A 21579-nucleotide genomic window follows, 5' to 3' on the forward strand; every position below is an offset into this window, starting at 1 on the left:
CACGTGCTGAGATGCTCCTCAGTCCTGGACACAGTGCTCATCTTATTGGGGTCTGTCTGGAACTTTTGAATTTTAAACACTCAAAGTCCCAAGTCCCACCCTAGCTGGTGTGGCTCAGTGGATTGAGCGTTGGCCTGCAAACCAAAGGGTCACTGGTTCGATTCCCAGTCAGGGCACACGCCTGGGTTGCGGGCCAGGTCCCTGGTTGGGAGCGTGCAAGAGGCAACCACACATCGATGTTTCTCTCCCTTGCTTTCTCCCTCCCTTCCCTTCTCTCTAAAAAAATAAATACATAAATAAAATCTTTTAACAAAAAGTCCCAAGTCCTCAGCGGGGGCACAGTTTGTCCCCCTACTCCACGTTCACAGCTCCATTTATCTATTTACTTATTTACTTATTTTGTCTTTAAATTTATATCCTAGGAAAATACCTTAAAAGCAGCTAGATACCTCCAGCTGAAAGAATATTTTTCAAAGGAGAAAAGAATCTGAGACTGAGTAGTTGCGTAAAGGCTCCCAGAGAGGAACCTGTTTAGACACCTCTCTTTGTCCTCTTCCATCTGAGCGGGACGCTGTCATTCGTAGCCCACTTGGCTCTTTTGTGATTCAGTGATGACGGGGTTGATCTTACAGCTCTTTTGGTAAAATTCTTGTTCGTGCAAATAGGCCCCTTTGCTGAGCTAAGAGGGTCTTTTCTGGTTTCTGTGTTCTCCTATGAAACAGCCAAAGAAACCAGGTTGTCGTCATCTGGTTTTGTTTTTTTTTTAACTTTACTGTTCAAACATGTGAATCAGCCTATTTTTTCTTTACAACCATCATTTTCTTGTCTTCCTCTTTTAAACAAGTTGATCTGTTTTCCAGGAGTTTCCAGGTAATTAAACCCAATTAAAACCATTAAATTCTCTCTTTTAATGACAACTTTATTATTAAATGCTAACCACAAGGAGGAGATTTAACGGGCAAAGCCTAGCATTGTGTGTTAATCCATCTCTAACCCCTGGCTGACACTTCCAAGAGATAAAGCCCACAGAATAGTGAGGCTGGTTTAATGAATAGCTTTAATTAATACTTTTCTTCCTTGTGGCAGAGTAATTATTTGTTCAGCTTGTAAACAGCTACTTGGCAGTGATGTTTTTTAAAGACCCAGTTGGCTTGCATGATGTGATGGCTTTGAATGGTTTTGGGTGTTTTTCTTTAAGTGGGGGGTGGGGGCCTCCGTTCCAGACTATGTGCAGAAGCTCATTGTCCTGAAGTTTGGGGTGTCAGGGCAATCACAGAAGAAAAGCGAGGCGAATGCAGGTGGCAGGCTGCCTGTGTTTGTGAACTGTCTCCAGAGTGGGCAAGTCTGCCCCTTGCAACAAACGTCTGCAAGCCCAGACAGGGTCGCCACCGAGACACAAGCCCAGTTCATGGCAGTCTGGGCGCCGAGCTGAGAAGGAAGGGCTGGATGGAAGAATGCCAGGCCAGGCTCCAGCTCTGCAGTCATCCCCGCGACCTGGCCTTCAGGAGGCACCTGAGAAAGACAGCCAAGTGCCAGTGCTGGATGTGGCCAGTGAGCCCCCAGAAGTCATTCTGGGAATAAGGACTCACCCTCCAGGGGGCTTGCTCTCAGCCCACCAATTCATCCAAAGAGCTTCCCATAACACATCAGCTCATCTACACTCCCGTCACTTTAGGGGGTAAGTGCTGTAGCTGCCCAGCCTGTACGGATGAGGGGGCAGGCACAGTGACTTGCCCAAAGTCACATCCAGCAGGAAGGGCAGAGCCCAGATCTGCAGATAGGTGTCGGGCTGCAGCAGTGGTCCTGAGCTGTTTCCTGGGTCTCACTGCCCTTTGAGACAGGAAAACAGCATCTCCGAAGATTAAAAATTTTTTTCAACTTAGCTCATCACCTAGTTAGAAAGCCACTCCGCAAGTACAAGGTTGATGGACTGACACTAAGGCTCAAGCCTTTTCATTATTTTAAAATCGTTTAGAGCAGTGGTTTTCCATCGGGGATAATTTTGCCTCTCTGGCACATGTGGCAATGTCTAGGGAAATTTCCAGTTGTCATGACTGGGTGAAGGGTGCTTCTGGCATCTAGTGGGTGGAGGCCAAGGCGCTGCTGAACATCCTACAGTGCACAGGACAGGCCCACAGTAAAAAACTGACCCCTCTCGGAACGTCAGCTTTGCCGAAGCTAAAAAACCCTGATATATTGAATGTGCAAATTTTTCATTCCAGAGACATTTTGCAAACACGCAAAAGTAATGTTAACGCACCCACCAATCAGACCTTCTAAAGAACTGGGCCAAACTACTTCTTTAAACATAATTAAGAAATTATCTTAGTGATTTTTGACTATTCACCAGGTGCCTGGACATCTTGCAGGAACACATCTAAGGAGCTAACAGTTCTCACCCAGACATTAGCCGTGGGTGACCCTGCTAGCACATGACTACTTGGCGATCGCTTCCCATTCCCAAACAGCTACCTCTACCTATTATACAAGTTTCCTTCAGAAAAGCCTCATGAGGAGCACGAAGCAGGGCTAGCTACCGCCATCCTCCAAGAAGCTTTGTGCTGAGAGAAGTGTTCAAGAATCAGGAATCTCCAATGTCTCTGGAGCCACCAACACTTCCGTCTCCCGGGAGCCCTCCGAGGTGCAGTTGGAGCAGGAAAGATGAGCCGACTGTCCCAGAGGGCTCACACCTGGGACGGGGTCTGCTCAGAGGACTGGGGCCAGAAGTGAGCCTCATGCTCAGGATGTCAGAATAGAAGCATCTCGGGGTCAAGACAGGCCTTTCCCGCCCTCACCTCGGAGCACTGCCTCTCCATGGCATTGCACCTGATGCAGCCCCGATGAGGCTGAAGCAGACCTGCAGGCGCTCACCTGAGGTCACTGTCAGAACACGACAGCACTTGGAGTTGTATTTTGCCTTTTGGTTGGTTGGTTGGTTGGTTGGTTGGACTTTTTTCTGAAAGTTTGCTTTGGAAACATTGCATGTGATACCATCATGGACCTGAGAGGCCCTGAAGTTGGTTACTAACATGGGTCTTCCCACATCCTGCCCCTTTTTGACGCCCGTGACAGCATCCTAAGGAATCACAGGCTAACTGGGCGGGGGGAAAGGCCAGGGAGCAAAGAGGGATTTGGAGCCCTCCAGGGCCAGCTACAGGGATCCGGTTTCCAATCTCAGCCAAGGTGTCTGCTTCCTGTAGAGCCGTTTCTGGCATTGGGGCCAGGGAGGGGGACAGCGAGAAGTGAGGATTTAACAAGAGAACTTTGCTTTTCCATCACAAGTGCAGGAAATGAAAGGCACAACTACTCAGAGGCAACAGGGGCCGCCTCTTATCCTCCCGAAGCCCAGCAGTGATTAGAAAGGAGAGCCAGGCTGAGCCCCGAGCCAGGAATCGGGGCTGATTCGCACATGGCTGCTGCTTGTCATTTCTGCCCACGTGGGAAGTGTAATTTCATTAAATGGGTCATTTATTTCATTAACAGTAGACATCACAGTTTTAAATCAGGCGTGTATTTTTTTTTAATCTGACGACAATCTGCCTTAAGCTTCTTTTCCCTAATGAAGTATTTTAGTTGATGTTATTAGTTCCTATAAAGACATATTCAGTGAGAACAATGGTTAAGATATAGGGGTTCCTTCGCAGATAATCCTGGGTTTGAACCCCAGCTCTGCCATGTATGAGCAGTGTGACCTTGGACAAGTCACCTCACTGCTTTTGAGTCTTGTGGCGGAACTCGCAAAGGTATTACAAGAATGGCCACGGTGTGGAAAATACCGGCTTACACTATTCCATGGGAATTTCTTTGTAGGGACAGTTTCCTGGTGTAAAATCCTGGGCCCTGCTGCTGTTGGCTAATAATACCTGAGCGCCAGGAACCAGTCACATTACAGGTGTTAGCCTCCGGGAGCCTTGGGAAGGACTCCCTGCTTGCATTTAGATGAGGAAACTGAGGCTTGGGAAGGGTGATGTTCTCCGCCACGTTGCTTCCTGGGGCTTCTTGCCTATAGCCACTTTCACGCACAGCTCATGAGTGGAGGCAGTTGGTGGGGCCGTTTGGGGGAAGCCGTTTCCCCACTTGGTTAATGCTTATTTGCAGGGTAGGTAGTTGCTCTAAAAGACCAAATACTAACTTGTACCCTTCCATGTGACTGGCTTCCGTCACCCTGGGGTGAGGGAATTAGAGATGCCTTGCGAAAAGGAGACATTCGGTCTTTCTGAAGTGCTTCCTGGCAATGCATGGCTGTGCTGAGGTGTGTAGAAGCATTTGAACTTGCCCACCAGACACTGCCCATGTTGGAAACACCTGGTTTTGAGTGGACCTGGGGAAGTGGCCAGCAGAGTCAAGAATTGTTTGATTATAAACAACAGAAACTCAATGTACATGAGTTTAAGGCCAAAAGGAAAATTTATTTGCTCGTATAACCAAAATGTCTAGAGGTGCACTTCAGGATAGATGCGACCTGACCCTCTAATACTTTCGTGTGAATATGTGTGCATTTCAGGAAGGCTCTGCCTGTGTTCGTGAGAGGGAGGGCCGCCAGCATCCTCAAGCTTAGGTTCCGCCCGCCCAGCCAACAGTTACAGCTAACATCCTAGAGCCGATTTTCATTGGCTCCCATTGGCCACATGACCATCCCTGAATCAGTTACTATGATTCTGGCCAGGTCTGCACTGGAAGATCATCCTGGGTATTATCTCTACTAAAAATGATTAACTGCTAATTTATAGACATGAAAATTCATTCCCAGAGAGGTGATGTAACTCTACAATATCATGCCACCTCTCTCTCAAGGTGTCGGATAAAGACACCGTGGTGGGGGCTCCCAAGACTACCCTCCCACTTGATGAGAAGCAGGAAGGACCTACAAGACTCAGAAGAGCTGTTATACTCACAGTTACAGCTGATTACAGAACAGGCATTATGGTATAACCAGAGGATTATGGAACCTGGAGTCAGATCAGACCTGAGTTCTAGTCCCAACACTGCCTCCTACAAGTGACCATGTACAAGTCACTTAGTAATAACAGTAATAGTCACAGCAATATAAATATCCATGGAAAACACACACGTGTACTCCAACTGGAATAGAAGTTTATCATTATTGCAGATGACGTGAGCTGACATCTTGTCAACTATTCGAGGGATTGGCAGCCTATTTTTTATAAAGGGATAATAAATACTTTAGGCTAGCTCTGTCATGACTATAGCACTGCCACTGTAACTCAAAAGCAGCTATAAACATACATGAACAAATGGGCATGGCTGTGTTCCAATGAAGCTTTATTTACAAATACAGGCCATGGGCCATAGTTTACTCACCTCCTGGATTCTCTTGTATTTCCTCCGTTCTTTTTTCCTTTTTAGTGGTGGTTGTTAAAGTAAACTTTCACTAAAAGGATCATTACCTGCACTTTGAAACACTCATTTAATCTTTATAACGACCCTATGAGGTAAGGAACCTCATTTCACAGATGAGGAACTGAGGCACACAGAGGTTAACTAACTTGTACAAGGTCATCTGGCTGGTAAGAGGTGGAAGTGGCCTTGAAATCGGTCTGGCTCAGAGCCCACCTCTTTAGCCTATACTCCAAAGCACTCAATAAATATTGGCTTTTGAGCCAATTATTATTATTATTCAATCAGCTGCAAAAAAGCCCAAAAGACCACAGTCATAGAAGCTGATTTCAAGATGACTTCGGGGTGTGCCTGCCTTTCGTTCAGAGGGTTGTGATGCTGAATGGTATGTGGATCTCACTTCTTTGAATTAAATGCCCTTTAGAACCATCTATTATAAAAACTCGGAAAACTCAGAAAAGGGAATTCGTTAATGGACAAAGAGAGTTGTGGGTCTTTAAAACAAGTTTTTTTGGGGGAAAAAAATAACTTGGACTTTTTTTGTAATGAACATGGTCGCCTCCTAATCCATTGGGATCAGGAAGGAGCCCTCCCTCCAGGGATACAGTTTATATTGGGGAGCTTGTAAAGTGGGGGATGGCGGAGACCCTTGAGAGAAAACAACTACTCTCATTTTAATTAACCCTGACAAACTTTTGTGTCCGGGTTTTTAAACCTCCAAGAATCCACACGCCATTTTCTGCATTCATGTGTGACATCAGACTAACTTTGTTTTTGGAAAGAGTTTTTCTTATAGTTCTACCCTCTCCCCTCCATCCAGGAAATGCAACCATACACCGCAAGGTAACTTACTAACCCACAAGGCAGATCTGAGAGAGGTCCATATGGGGAAAGTCCCCACCATCTCCTCTCAGTAAGAGAACTTCACCAAGAATGTGTAATAATTAGGTTACCAGGCTACAATCAGGCCCCCAGCATCTGCCAGGGGTCCAGGGTGTGGGTGTCCAATGCTCTGAGCCTCGTGAATGAACGCGTGCTTAGCCCACCTCGCTGTCATCAAAACTGAGCGAACCCTGAGAAATCTGCAGAATGTTAGGGCGTGTTGAACAAAACCCTGCAGTGCCACAGTCTGATTGGTCCCTTCACGGGGAGAGAGCCACCCACAAACTCACAAAGATGACACTCCACCTACCCCAGCCCCGCCAGCACCCAGCACAGCCCTTCCATGGTCAAGTTACACATCGAAGCCTGTTTTGGAAAAGCTCCCTTTGCTTGGTTCTCCATTCTGGTTTAAATTGATCATTTCTTAAAAAGCACATCTGTTTCTGCCACTGCTTATTTAGGAAATTAATCACTGATTTTTTTTCTTTACTCCAAAGAGCATGTAATGATGAAGAAAATGGTCTTCATGTGAGATGGTGCCATCTGATTGTGTGGGTGTTCCTGCTGGGTTTACAGAAACAGGTTCTCTGCTCTAGGGGGTGAGATAGTGGGTTGGGGGGGGTTGACATTTTCCTGGGTAAGTCCTTTCAGCAGATGAGTCTGGACAGCAGCTTCTTGCTTCCTGTTCAGTACATTGAGGCTGGCCGTCGGTGGTTGGTGTACAGATGGCCTGGCCTAGAAGGCATGAGCAATTATGCGGAGGTGAAATGGTTTGGGTATGAGTAATGTGTGAAAACACTCCCCAGACCTTTCCCAGGTCACACAATGATTCCCTCCTTGGCCCTGAAAAGTTTGTTTTACTCATTTTGTCTTCATTTTTCACTGAGTATTCTCTCCTACAATGTCCAGCCAGGACTCCAAGTGCTGAGCTTTGGCAGAGGGGGCCCTGATGAGGTGTGTCATCTAATGGCTATGTTCCTGGGCTTCATTCTTCACTCTGTGTGTGTGTGTGTGTGTGTGTGTGTGTGTAGCTGAGATCACCAGCTACATTTTTTTTAAGGGTCAAGAATGGTTGATGTCATTAATTATTTATTTTTATAATAGCAGTAATACAACTTTTGGTAAAAAAAAAAAAAAAATTCCAACGGGAAGGGAGGTATACAGAGTGCCAGTACAGGGTCCCCTTTGCACGTCCCCCATCCCTGGCCCCTTCAAGACCTCCTCGAAATCAGTGCCACTCTAGAATCAGAATTCCTGGGTTCAAATCCCAGCACTTCCTAGCAATGTGACCTCGAGCAGGTTACCTAACCTTTGTGAGCCTCAGTTTTCTCATCTGTAAAATGGGAAAATAATAGTGCTTACCTCCAAGAGCTTTGTCTGAATTACATGTTAATTCTTATAAAGTGGCAGAGAGAAAACATGCAATAGATATTGACCAGGAATATTATTAAGTGTTGTATATACGTTTAGACCAGGGATTCTTAACCTTGGCTGCACATTGAAATCACATGAGGGAGCAACGTTCCTGATTCCTGGACCCCACCCTTAGCAATTCTGATTTTATAGGTGTGGGGTGCAACCTGTGCCTCAGGACTTTTTTCTTTTAATTTTTTTATTAATTTGGGAGAGAGAAATATTGATTTGTTGTTCCACTTATTTACACATTGGTTGCTTCTTGTATATTCCCTAACCTAAGATCAAACCCTGCAGCCTTGGTATATCAGGACCACGCTCTAACCCACCGAGCTACCTGGCCAGGGCTGAGCCTCAGGATTTTAAAATGTTCCTGACATCATTACAATGTGCAACCAGGGTTGAGAACCCTTATGCCACATATTTTCCACATGTGTCAGTTGGGATCGGTGAGGTTATGCTGCAGTAACAAACATCCCCCCAAATCTCATCGACCTCTCATTCATGGCCCTTGTTCATTGTAGTCTGTTGCAGCCCCAACTCACTCACATCATCTTTACACTGGAACCCAGGATGTCATGGTAGCTTTTATCTGGAGCACTTACTTTGTGAAGTGGGAAGAGAGAGAGCACATGGCCAACCATGCACGGACTCGTAAAGCTTCTGACCAGAAGCGAAGCATTACTTCTGCTCATAGATCATTGACCAAAGCATGTCACGTGGTCACACCTCAGTTTAACAGGGAGGGTCTGTATCAGGGGCCAGCAGACTGGGAATGGCCACATAGTAAATATCTTAGGCTCCACTGGACAAAGGGTCCTGTTGCAATTATTCTCCTCTGCCTTCAAAGCACAAAAGCAGCCATAGATGATACACTGTCAAAAAAAGTGTAAAAAATGATTCTTAGCTCCTGAGCCGTAGAAAAACAGGCAACAGGTGAGATTTAGTTTGATAGCCCCTGGTAGACATCATCCTCCTACAGGGAGAAGCTCTTCAGGAAGGAGCCCCAAATATGGGCGAAGAGTAATGCAATCTACCACCCATGTGTTTAGAAAAGAAAGGGAGAGCGAGAAGGGACCGTTTTATTGTCGAATATGCGTCCCCCACATGATACTGTGATACAGCTTACTTTTGTTACTTACACTGTATTTCTTCATGACAGTTTCAGGTCCAAAGCACTAGCATGACTTCATTTTTTTAAATGGCTGCCTCATTTTCCCTCATTATGGATGCACCCTAGTGGGTTTTGTTTGTGTGTTTGTTTTTATAATTAATCTCTGTTGTTAGATACCAGAGACACTGAAAATACCAGGATGAGTAAGGCATCCTCCACAGAGACTGTTGTAAAGAGAGAGCCAGCACCCCAGCTCGCCAGTAGTTTATATATAGTGTATGCTGTCTCTCGGGCCTCCCTGAAGACACACGTTTTCAAGAGGTCATTCTGCTCCTTGCAACACTGAACACAGTTGCAATTCCAGGGGCTTTTAAAGGGAAATGGAAATACTAAAGAGGGTAACTATAAATGATGAAAAACTAGAAGGGAACTCGCAGAAGCTGTACATTAGCACCCTGAGCCCACACGAAGACACGTTTCAGGCCGTGTGGAAGCCGTGCAGTTGAGGAAAGGCCTTTCAGAGGTGGGACAGGACGGGCGGGGGAGGCTGAGATGACAAGGCTCACTCTCACGTGACCCCCCCCTCTTCCCTCGGACAGGACACCACGGCGTCCGTGCGTATCGGCCTGATGATGGAAGAAATGATCTTCAACCTTGCAGACACGCATCTGTTCTTCAATGACCTGGAGGTTTGGAATTGCTTGTCTCATTTCCTATTTGCCATATTTAACCACCCACATCTGGTTTGGGGGAAGAGTTGCTGCCATTGCTTTTTTCTTTTTTCTTCTTCCTGTTTTTCCTTTGGAGGCTAGAAACTTGTGCTAGCAACCCCCAAGAAGGCACAAATCTAGACCCAGTGACAGTTTATTGAAAACACACTAGGCTGGATGATCTCCCCGGCTTCCCTGGGCGGTTAATGGGCCTTTCTCTCTGCTCTGGTGGGGACGTCCACTGGCAGTTTTACTAATCCAGTAAAGGCTGCATCGTTTCTTCCTTGTGAAAATTGCTATTTAATAAGTTGATTAAGGCAAATTGGTACAGATCCTCCTGGGTCAATATAATTAGCAGTGGGCCAGGATGGAAGCTTTTAAAAACAATTTAGATTCCCATACAAACCTGTTTTACAAAGAGAACAAGCAGAGGGACTATGCTTATTTAAACTCTCTGTTCCTGTGTCTCTAAGCAAACGGCAGGGGAGATAGGAAATGGGGACAGGAGCTTCAGAAATAAACTTAATTCATTTGTTTATGCCCAACCTGTGTCAAAAATATTTGGAAATAATTTCAAATTGAAAACATATTTAAAATGGAACTACTAAAGCAAAGGAATAGAAAGCTAGGGTAAGGCATTATACCAAAAAAATCTGGCTTAAGCTAACTACTGAAATTAAGTTCAAAATTAATCCCTGAGCTTCCTGGTAGCCAAAGCAAAGAGGGGAATATAATGCTTACCTCTAATGAAAGAGCGAGCAGCTTTCTCCGAAGTGAAGAAGGGTTTTCTGGCTAATTAGAGGAGTAATGTGGGGATCTTGTGGCTTTGTAAATTATATTCTCATTATTGGTTTACTATATTAAAAAATAAAGGCAACCTAAAATAAAACCATTTGTGAAAGAACAATTCTACCTATCTTAGTAGGAATTTTTCCCCAAAATCTGCAAAACCCCTGGGGTCTAAACTGTGAAGTAGAAATATGAAGGCATGAATTCCCAGTCCGTCCCAGCCCATCCCAGCCCACCCAGTGGGGTACTAATGTTCCTCCTCAGGAAAGGACACAGGTTTGCTTTCCAGCCTAGGGGCAAATCTTTGCCAAAAGCATCAGGCTTGCGCTCTGTTCAGTCTAAGCAAGCCACTGGGGCCTCTGTCCTCCTATCCATGAAAAGGAATTGTTCTCTGCCCAACATTTGTTTCAAAAAGAGGATCAAGGTACAAAGGGGAAAAAATTGGAACTATTGTAACAATATAATCAATAAAATATACTAAAAACAAAAAATAAAGAGGATCAAGGTAGAAGCCTGTTCGTGAATAAAGAGAGCTTTGGAGGGGTGGGGAACCCAGTAGCATCATGGCCCAGGACTGTCTCTTTAGCCAGCGGCAGTGCGCAGCCTTCTTTTACAATGACCTCTCCTGTCTTGGGGGAAAGAAGGGGCGGGGAGAGAAGGAGAGGGAGAGAGAGGGAGAGAAATTAAAAGTAAAGCAGCACAAGGACATAAACATGGCAGTTGAATTCAGCAGGTATTTATGGAGTCTAGCATAGTAAAGACAGCTGATTGCGAAGAGCAAAGCCCAACTCGTTTTATCAAACAAGAAAAGGAAGCTATTGGCCCTTGGCGTGGAAAAGTTCAGGGTAAATCTAGCTTTTCCCTGTCTCCTTTGACTATCAGCTTCATGTGAGCAGGGACCCTGTCTGAGTCACCCTAAATTCCTCGGGGCCAGGCAGTGAACAATCAAACAAATGCACAAAGTTTGTGATAGTGAAAACAAGAACAAAAAAGCATTGAGATGGGACAGTGGGTGAGAGTGTGAGGGGGTAGGTTGGGGGACCAGCATTCTGGAGGGGGTCAAAGAATGCCTCTCCAGGAGGTGGCACTTGAGCCAGCCCTGGGAGATCTAGGGAGGTGGGATCAGCAAGTGCAAAGGCCCGAGGTGAGAACGGGTGGGAAGTAACCTAGGACCAGAGAGGCCCCGTGACGGAAATGAATGAGGGCGCCCTGGGCCGGCTGGGCCGGATGGGCGTGGGGAGGGAAGCCTGGGCCTGACATGGCCACAGACACCCGAGTTTACTTACAAGCACTGTGGACAACCGCGGGGCCGGGGCCATGCCATGGCCTGGGTCATGTTGTCAGAAGACCACTCTGGCTGCTACGTGGAGAAGGAGCAACCAGAGGGGAAAGGTGGAGGCAGGGAGACCAGCAGCAGATTATTGCAGCCGTCCACGCAGAAGGAGAAAAGCGGGATTAATCAAGGTGGGAAGAAGACGGAGGCGCTGGGGCGGAGGGAGCGCCCGGAGGACCTGCTGCTGGGCTGGATGTGAGGAGAAGGAGAGAGAGCAGTCCAGGAGGATTCCTGGGCTTGGTCCCGCCAGGGCAACGGCGCCATTCTCTGAGATGGACCAAACAGGGATGACGTGGGAGTGCAGTGGGGCACACCCATCCTTCTGTCGAGGGTGTGCGGGTTTAAGATATCTGGGCCACCCCAGGGAAGATGCCAGATCAACAGGCAGGTATGTGAGTCTGAAGCTCCTTTGCAGTAAGAACGCCAGACACAGAGTAGGCACTTTGTGGATCTGGATTGAACCTGAGGCTCAGAGCCAGGTGTTTTGTGGGACTGGCGTGTTTCACGTGATGTTTGCAGCACTTCGTCGCCTCTGCTGTTCCTCGCTGGCCCCGAAGCCAAAGCTGCACCTCTCGCAGAAGGACCTTAATGACCAGCTGGAGCTACTCAGGCAAGGCAGTTTGTTTTTATTCTCTAAATTTTTCAACACAGTCCCCAGTGCCAGAAGCCCCCGGGGCATCTCAGCAGGATTGAAGCCATGTTATACGATGGGGAAGTTAAGACTCACACACGCGAAAACATACTACTGCTTGCTGGTGCGGGGAGCCCCTGTTGAAATCTAAAGGCCGTCTCCTGTGGCTCCCAGGGAGACCACCGGCATTGGGGAGAGGCCCAAGGCCCTCGGGAATCCAGTGCAGGTCAGCTCCCAAAGGCAGCAGCCACTTGCAGAGAACTCGCCCTCTGCCAGACCCTACTCAAGAGCTGTGGATTCAGTAGCAAACAAAACACAGCAAGATCCCTGCCTCAAGGCATTGACCTTCCAGCTGGGGAAGCAGACCATAAACAACAGAATGGATAGGGCAGATGCAGTGCCCGGAAGGGATACCAGCAGAGTCAGGGAAGAGATGGTTACACGGGCTGTTATCTGGCCTGGCTTAACCAGGTGAGGCTTCTTTGACACTTGAGCAGAGAGATGTGAAGGAGGTGAGAACCTGGGGGAAGAGCGTGTCAGGCAGAGAGGACAGCCATGCAAAGGCCCTGCGGTAGGTTTTGCAAACATGGCAGCTGGAGAAGAAGGAGCAGGAAGGATTGTGGTGGACAGTGGGGGTTAGGGGCATACTGCGTGGGGCCTTTGTGTTATCATCAGGCTTTGGATAATACTCTAAGGGTGACAACAAGCCATTGGAGAGTTTTGAGCAGGGCAGTGATATAATCTGATTTACCATTTAGAGGTTCCCTCTGGCCACCGGGTGGAGAATAGACCGAAGCGGGTATGAGGGGAAGCAGGTTTCTGCATTAGAGCAATGGTTCCCAGACTCCCAGAAGCACTCAGGAGAAGAGTCTGTGAGCGTAAGGACTGGTCAGAGACAAAGAAGGTGCCACGTTCGGCTGTATCTCAGGCCATTCAGGATGTGTGTTCTGAGTTTAAGGCAAGTGCCTTCTAATCTGCCTTTGAGTCTTGGCTCCACCATCTCCAGGCCACGTGACCTGGGCAAGTCGCTTCCTCTCTTTGAGCCTTAGTTTTCTCATCAGTTAAATGATTAGAAGAAAAGCTCCCACATTCCAGGGCTGTGACGGTGATGGGAGGCCTATAAAAGCAGGCAGCCCAGAGGCTGGCACACCTTACATGCCCGATAAACGGGCCTCTCCACCGGAGGGCCACAGGTGCCATCGAACTAGGCAGGAGGAGGGGGTGGGGGATTACCTGGTAGAGGGGCAAATTGTTTAATTTAAATCATTAGGTATTTATTTTACTACAAGTTAGAAACATATAACTGGCTTGCCCAACCGCAGATTGTACCATAATTCAATATTAATACCGCACTGCACCAAACCAGGACTCACTTAAAAGGTCAAGACCAGCATAATATCTTAAATAATTGAAGAGTAAGGAATAAAATAGAATAGATTAGGGCAAACCACAAATAGTAGCGGTGAATATTGTTTTATAAATTATGTTTCAGTAATGTAGATCTCTGTGTGACAGAAAAATGTGTTTCTTACTGAAATCAAAACCATTTGAAAGCCAACAGTTTACAGCAATGCTGTCTGAGAGTTTCCTCCAGGGATGGAAATGTTCTTGTCTGCATGGTCCAATGCGGTGGCCACCAGTCACGGGTGGTCACTGAGCACCTGAAATATGACTAGTGCAACCGATATTAATTTATTTTAGTGTAAGTAGCCACGCGTGGCTGGTGGCTATCATATTGGACAGAACAGAACATTTACGTCGTTGAGGAAATTCTGTCACAGTTCAAGTCTCAAGTTTGTAAGGTAAGAACTGGGGGGGTCACAGTAACAGTAAACATGGCTGACACATACCGAACACTCCCTCACTGGGTGCTGGGCCCTGTTCTGAGCAATTTACACATATTAACATATTTAATGTGTACTGTTATTATCCCCATTGTATTAATCTGCGTGGGCTAGCATAACAAAATAACCAGATGGGAAACAGTAAACAACAAAAATTAATTTTATTACAGTTCTGGAGGCTGAAAGTCCCAGATGGAGGCGCTCGCAAATTTGGTTTATGGTGAGGACTCTCGTCCTGGCTTGTCGAAGGTCACCTTCTCACTGTCTCCACATGGCCTTTCCTCAGCACCTGTGCCGAGAGGGAGAGAGAAAGAGAGAGCTCTAGTCTCTTTTTATAAGGACACTAATCCTATTAGATCAGGGCCCCACCCTTATGACCTCATTTAGCCATAATTACTTCCTTAGAGGAAGTAATCCCACACTGGGGGTTAAAACTTCAACATATGAAGGGGAGGACCACAAACATTCAGTCCATAACCCCCATTTTACAAGTGAAGAAACTGAGGCACGGAGAGGTGAAGTGAGTGGCCCGAAGTCACCCGGTTGGCACTGGCAATACGCAGACCCAGGCGGCCCGGCCTAGCTCCACAGTCCGTGCACTTATCCGCTTGCCCTGCTGCCTCTCCCAGGGAAAATGACTGCCATCCGGCTTGAGAAAGAAGATTCCCACCAGGAAATGTGGACTCGTATGGTGCTGCACACCATGCATTCAAAGGACGCGAGAGAGCAGGCAGGGCTGCAGTAGCCGGGAAGCCCGGAGGAGGCCAAGCACGTTCTAAACACAGAAGGTGGGTGGGAGATGGGAAACTCCTCCGTGAGTTAGCCTGTCATCTTCACGTTGTATACGCGACACAGGAGTCACACAAATAACAGCCACCAAAGCCACACTGCACCACAACAGCACCCTCACCCGCCACCCTGGGGGCGAGCAAAGCCATACTCAGAGGCTCTGAAGGCAGTTCTAGAAAGAAGGACATGGACCGTGGTTGGCACCGAGTGGAGGGCACATAGAAGAACGAATAACAAACAGCCTCGGTGGCAGCTGGCAGGCACTGCATGCCGAGCGCTTACCGGAGGGCCTGCCTGCACGCAACAGCCACAGGACATCCATGCCGTTATGTGTCCCCATTTCAGAGCTGGGAAAACCAAGGCAGCAAGAGGTTAACTTGCCTGGCACTGACGTGCACTTCGCTCTTGCCCCATGCCAGGCATCACACGTGCATTTTCTCACTGAAATTTCACAACTACCCAGCATTTCTCATCCATTTTACAGATGAGGAAACTGAGGCCCCAAGAGATCCCTTTCCCAGGATCACTTAGCTAGTGTGGAGATCTGATCCCAGGCCAAGCTGACGTCCAAGCGGAGACATTTACCCTTCACGGAAGAGAGTTTTCAGACACAGTGTGGGGCAGAGAAGGAACACAGTCAGCAGAGTGGGTGGGCGGGGAGTCCTTCATAAGAAACAAGATGAAGCTGAAGGTTTTCGGCAGAAGGTACCTCTGGTCCGATTCAGGAGGGGCCAGGCAGGCTGCTAGTCTAGAGGGGGAGAGCTTCAGCGTGCTGCCAGAGCTTTGGGAAGGATCTTTCTGGAGGGACGCAGAAGGGGCTGGAATCTGGGCAGGCCTGATTTACAGTTCTGCAGGAGCTATCAGGGAGGGTAATATTTCACTGTGTCAGCGCTGAGCTGCCGTCCAAGGCGTCCTGCCCAACCGGCCATTAATGCAACGCAGCCCATGGCCTCTTTAATGCTCTTTAGATAAGTTAAACATTTAGACAACACAAGAAGGATAGCCTGGCTTTCCCTCCAGGGAGCAGGCCCCGCTCTGCCTAGTCTAGAAGCAGCGTTAAGCAATCTCGCTTAAAAATACACTTGCCTCCAAGGAGAAGGAGTGGCCAGGGAGTCCATCTGGGCTCCGACAAGTCATTTTTCTAAAGCAAATTTGTCAACAATTTCCTTTCTGCGATTGTGTCTCCAAGCAACCAAGGACAGAAAAGTAATGGGATCAGATCACAGGAGGGCAGGTTGGGGAAACCCCGGCTGTCACCAGCTTAATCAGAACGGGTTTTGATAGATACTGGTCACTGAACGTACTGTTCAGAAATGAGCAACAATGAGCATACTGCGTATCAAAACCTGTGGGATGCAGGTAAAGGGATGTCCATCCTTCAGTTACATTTATTAGAAAAACAGGGAAACTAATGAGAACTGGTCATTGAAAGGACCGTGAAGGTCATTAAGACTTTGGCAAGCGTGAACAAGAAAAGAGGGAGAGGAAAAAGAAGAGATCGATACACAACGTCCAGAATGAAAGGGCGACCATTACTACAGATTCAGGGGAAAGTCTTTTTTTTTTTTAATTATGAGAATGCCGTGTACACTATGAATGCCGTATACCAATGAATTTGAAAACCTAGATGAAATGGGCACTTTTCAGGAAGATATAAATTACCAAAATTAACTCAAGGGGAAATTTAACAGTAAATAAAATAAACCAGTGGCCATGAAAAATTGGAATAGTAGTTAAGGATATTATCCACCAAAAAGGCATCAGGTCCAGCTAGCTTCAGACATGAGTTCCACCAAACACTGAAGCAAAGGATAAATCCCATCCTGTACAAATTACAGAGCAAAGGAGAACATGGGATACTCTCCCACGCATTTTATGAGACCAGTGTCACCCTGAAACTAAACCTGGACTCTGAGCACATGACAAACAGATAAATCACTGTCATCCCTGATAAAAGGTGGGACATCCCTGCAATCCCTCAGGTAGCTTCACTGGTGCCCTGTGACTCTTTTCGTGAGTTCCCCTTGGACCCCATCTGAGCTTCAGTCTCAGACCCCTGGTAAAAGATGGGTCTGGACCATCACTGGTGCCATTGTGTAGGCCTGCCACATGCATTGTAGCACACCTGCAAGTGGATGCACTCACCATGTTTCGTTCATTTTTTAAAATCTTCGCCTGAGGATACATTTTGAGTTTTAGAGAGAGAGGAAGGAAGAGAGAGAGAGACATTAATTGGTTGCCTCGTACACTCTCCGACCAGGGACTGAACCCGCAACCTAGAGTATGTGCCCTGACTAGGAATCGAACCCGCATGGGATGATAGATACTACAACCAACTGAGCCACACCAGCCAGGGCTCATACGTTTTTTTATAAAAGCAAAACTCGAAACCTTATTCTGTGGCCAGAGAGGACTCAGAAGCACCAAACACACTCAACACCCAGATCTTGGTTTCTAACGCCATTTTCCAGTAAAAGGAACCAGGGCGCCATAGAGAAATGGCTGGTTCTACGGCTGGGGCAGGGAAGACACAATAACCATGGTGTGGAAAAACAGACCTTTGTTCCATATAGAAAATTCAAAATAAGTTATGTAGATGCCCCCCCTTAATTGTGAACTTTGCGTAGTGGCTTCCTTCCAAAGAGTATAATATGGAAAAGTAGGGGTGAGTAACTTGGCAGTGGGGACTCCTGGCAAACAGTACATGAGCCAGGTGATCAAGGTCAACCTCGACCATGATAAGTTGTGGGGATCATACCCACCCTTGATAGGAGGTGACGAGGTGGCCCTTTCCTGCTGTACTCTTCCTCCCCAACACTATGAGAACGTCCCCAGTCCAGCCATGAGAAAAGCATCAGACATATCCCAGTTGAGAGACATTCTACGAAATGCCTGACCAACGCTCCTTGAAGTTGTCATAAAAACCAAGGGAAGTCTGAGAAACTGTCACAGCTCAGAGGAACCTAAAGAGACAAGATGACAAAATGCAATGGGGTACCCTGGATGGGATCCTAGAAGAGAAGAAAACGGACCTTAATGGGAAACTAAGGGGATCTGAATAATGAACTGATATTAGTTAATAGTAATGTAGTGACATTGTTTATTAGTTGTGACAAATTTGCCATACGAATACAAGATGTTAGCAGTGAGGGTAACTGGACTTGCATATGTGGGAACCCTCTATACTTTGCAACTTTTCTGTCAATCTGAAACTAGTCTAAAATTAAGTTTATTTTTAAAAATGAAAAACAACCAAAGATTCAAAGGTATTAAACAAGTCGCCCAAGATCACACGCCTAGAAAGTGGCAAGGCAGGGACTGGAGCCCAGGGAGGGGCATTTGAATGCCAACTGCATGGTCTAGGGCATGTGGACCTGAACGCGTCCACCCCAGGCCTCGTCAGCCTGGTGCCCTGAGACGCACGGATGCAGAGCGACCGGACACGGGCATGGACTGTCCTGCTTGGCTTCTAAATGGCCTCCTCAGCACGCCGACCATCCATGAGCCCCTCCCAATGGTGAACTTGACTTAATTTGACCATGACTGTATCAGGCACATAGAGATTGGGCCTATAGAATGCAAAAATCGTAATAATGGCAATAATTTTCCCAAATGTGTATGTGACGTTTTCTGTGGGAGAGGCACTTTTCAAAGGGCTTTACCTGTATAGTTCACTGAATCCTTCCCACCCCCTCTGCGGTAGGTCCTATTCCATAGCTCAGTTACATTCTCCAGCCTACTTTCTTCACACTATAGAGTGTCTTGGAAATAATTCCAGGTGCTAACATGAAAATCCACCTTATTCTTCTGAACTGCTGGGTAGGATTCCACGGAATGGATATTCCATATTTCCTTTAGCTATGATCCACTCGAGGGACCTTCAGGGGTTTCCCAGTTTCTCACTGGGATGATGACCATCCTTGCACAGGTTCTTGGTAGGCGTCTGAGTCAGAAAGCGTCAATTCCTAGAGGCCAGGATTGCAATGCCCCTCATCCTTGTCTTCACGTCAAGCCTGTGGGGACCTTCCTCTGTCTTTGCCAGCTGGTCCCGCTCAGAACACCCAGGAGAATCTCGCTTGGACCCGGGGAGGCCATTAGCACCCTGGGCTATGAAAAGCCATAGAGGCCTGCCCTCCACGCCCCAGAGCTGAGAGGCGTAGGGTCCGCCTCCCCAAGAGCTCCGTACCGTCCTTGCGTCCTCGGCATTGTCCCCCTCCCCTCAGTGCCCGCGCTGCAGGTAACCCAATCCAGGTCAGCTGGGGGGGTATGAGGTAGCGTCTCGCGTAGCGTCACGGTATTTTACTAAGTCCGAAATGTGATCGCTACTGTTGTCACACTTTAGCGCCCCCAACAATCCCCCCGCAAATGAGAAAACCAGATCCTCCCACATACCTTTCCCGTGACATCAGGGAAAGGACAAGAAACCCTGCCAGGGGGTCCTGAGCCGTCGTGACTCCCTACAGCAGCTTTGGAACTCGAGCGAAGGACCGGAGGGTGTAGGGAGGTGTTTCTCTGATTTCAAGCAAAGCAGTGGACTGGGGCGGGGACTCTGCTATTCATTTTGTTTTCTCCGTGCTGGGTCTGTTAAGTCCACGTCGGCCTTTAAATACAGTTTTCATTCATACGTCGGGAGGGCCGTCCCTGAGATCCTGCCATCTCTGTAAGATGGCTGTGGATCCAAGGTCTCAAACTCGGGTGCCCCCAGGGGCCAAGTAACCAGGTGATGTAAAATGAAGACAACCCAGCAGGCTCTGCGGGGAACTGGCAGTGGGTGTCCCCAGCGCTCTATCGTCGGGATATGGGAACGCAAGCCCTGCATTGCCAGGGCGTGTGAAGTCTCAAAGTAGCTGAGCATCTGGGGAGAGAGAGACGCCTGGGTCTACACACTGGGTATCATTTCAAAAAAAAAAAAAAACACGTTAAGCACAGTGTGGCCAGATTGCCAGCTCTTCCACAACTGACCTTACGCGCACAGGAGCCGTCAGCCTAGCCCCTTTACCTCTCGCGACCGCAGAAGTTTCTGTGGCGGGGGAAATGCGTGCACCATCCAGTCCAGGAGCCGCTGGCTACGTGTGGCCAACCGTGCATTTAACATCAAATTAAGGAACTGAGTTTTGAAGTTTATTTCAGTTGACTTAATTTCACTCTAACTATAGATAACCACATTTGGCTCATTGCTACAATATTAACGTGACTGTAAGATTTTATTAAGTCTGAGGTGCACCACAGAGCTCAGCTGCTCTGCGGAAGGGGCGGTAAATTGTACCTGAGACCCCCGCGCATCAGTTAGAACGGCTGAAGATCCGGAAGGAAAGGAAATACGAAATAATGAGCAGAAGAGGTGTAGGTGTAAGGCAGTGATCTGCTGGCTCGGGGGTGGTCACTCAGTGTCCCCCCAGTTTTTTCCAGCACTCTCTAAAGAGTGTCTCGACTGGGGTCGCCATTCAGCATCCCCCATGTTCCTTGTAATAATAAAAACTCACCTTTACAGAGCACCTTCTGTGTGCCAGGGCGATGCAGCAACGCCCTCCTCCTCACGCCTGCCCTGGGAAAAAGCTTCCCTCGTTCCCTCCGCGTCCCACCAGCCCGACTTCTGAGTGATCATGTCATTTGCTCGGGGTCACGCAGTGGCATCCAAACCCAGGCGGTCAGGTTCCGGGGCCAGCACCGCACGCTCACAGTTTTTATTTGTCCTGTCCACGTATCCAAACGCACTGTCTGATGGAGACAAAGTCAACAGGATCGGTATGTCTTGCGTGTAGCTTCTGTGGGGTGTGTAGCATCACTTAACTCCTGGTTGCAAAGTGACAGAAACTCAGCCCCTCTAGCTGAAATTGAAAAATCCAGGTATTCGTTCCCTGTGGCTGCTCCCACAGATTACCACACACTTAGTGACTTAAAACAGTACAAATGTATTCTCTTACCGTTCTGGAAGCCGGAAGTCCAAAATCGGTTTCCCTGGGCTTCCGGTGTCGGCGGGCTGGTTTCTTTTGGCGGCTCTAGGGCAAATCTGCCCTCTGCCTATTTGGGCTTCTTGTATTTCGTGGCTTGTGGCCTCGTCTTCTATCTTCAAAGCATATCACTTCTATCTCCTTAACCTCTCTCTTATCAAGTAGCCCTCTGCCTCTTATTTACAGGACCCTTGTGGTTACATTTGGGGCCACCTGGAGAATCCGAGATCATCTCCCCACCTCAAGATCTTTAACTTAATCACATCTGCTGAGTCCCTTTTGCCATACAAGTTTCCAGGGAGTAGGATGTGGACGTCTCTGGGGGCCTTTTATTCAGCCAACCACAGTCAGGGTGGCCTGGTTTCAGTTATGGCTGAACCAGGGGATCAAACAACACGCCTCTTTCCCAGAAGTCCCGGCCAGAGTCCCAGGCCTGGTTCCCATTGTTTCAGCTTAGACCACATGCTCTCCGTGAGGCAATCGCCTTGACCAAAGGGATGCTGGCTCCCTCTGATTGGTTGAGGCCTGGATTATGTCCCCACCTTCATTGTTGCCCTCCCTGTGGCCTTAACTCACATTTGATAAGATGCTTTCCCAAAGGGAGCTCAGAGACTTACAGGTGGTGGCAAACAGCATGTCATTGGAGTCCATCGAAGGGCAAGCCCTTGGGGTGGTACCCGGCATGTAGTAAGTGCTCAATAAATGCGGATCACAGACCATGGGACACAGAGGGGTCTTAGGAAGGGCGTATGTCCAGAAGCTAAT

At 47.8% G+C, this 21579-nt stretch overlaps 1 protein-coding gene across 2 annotated transcripts in view; it reads left to right on the top strand.

Moving 5' to 3' along the window:
* The window catches only part of EYA2 (EYA transcriptional coactivator and phosphatase 2), a 205766-nt gene that overhangs the window by 167326 nt on the left and 16861 nt on the right, over nucleotides 1-21579 (top strand). For both annotated transcript variants that reach the window (XM_090285312.1, XM_090285313.1), the window contains one exon: nucleotides 9367-9456. In XM_090285312.1, coding sequence (XP_090141438.1) covers nucleotides 9367-9456 — 90 coding nt within the window. The remainder of the gene's footprint in view (nucleotides 1-9366; nucleotides 9457-21579) is intronic.

Source organism: Furipterus horrens, unplaced genomic scaffold, assembly GCF_987537825.1.
Source record: "Furipterus horrens unplaced genomic scaffold, mFurHor1.1.pri manual_scaffold_8, whole genome shotgun sequence".
NCBI lineage: Eukaryota > Metazoa > Chordata > Mammalia > Chiroptera > Furipteridae > Furipterus > Furipterus horrens.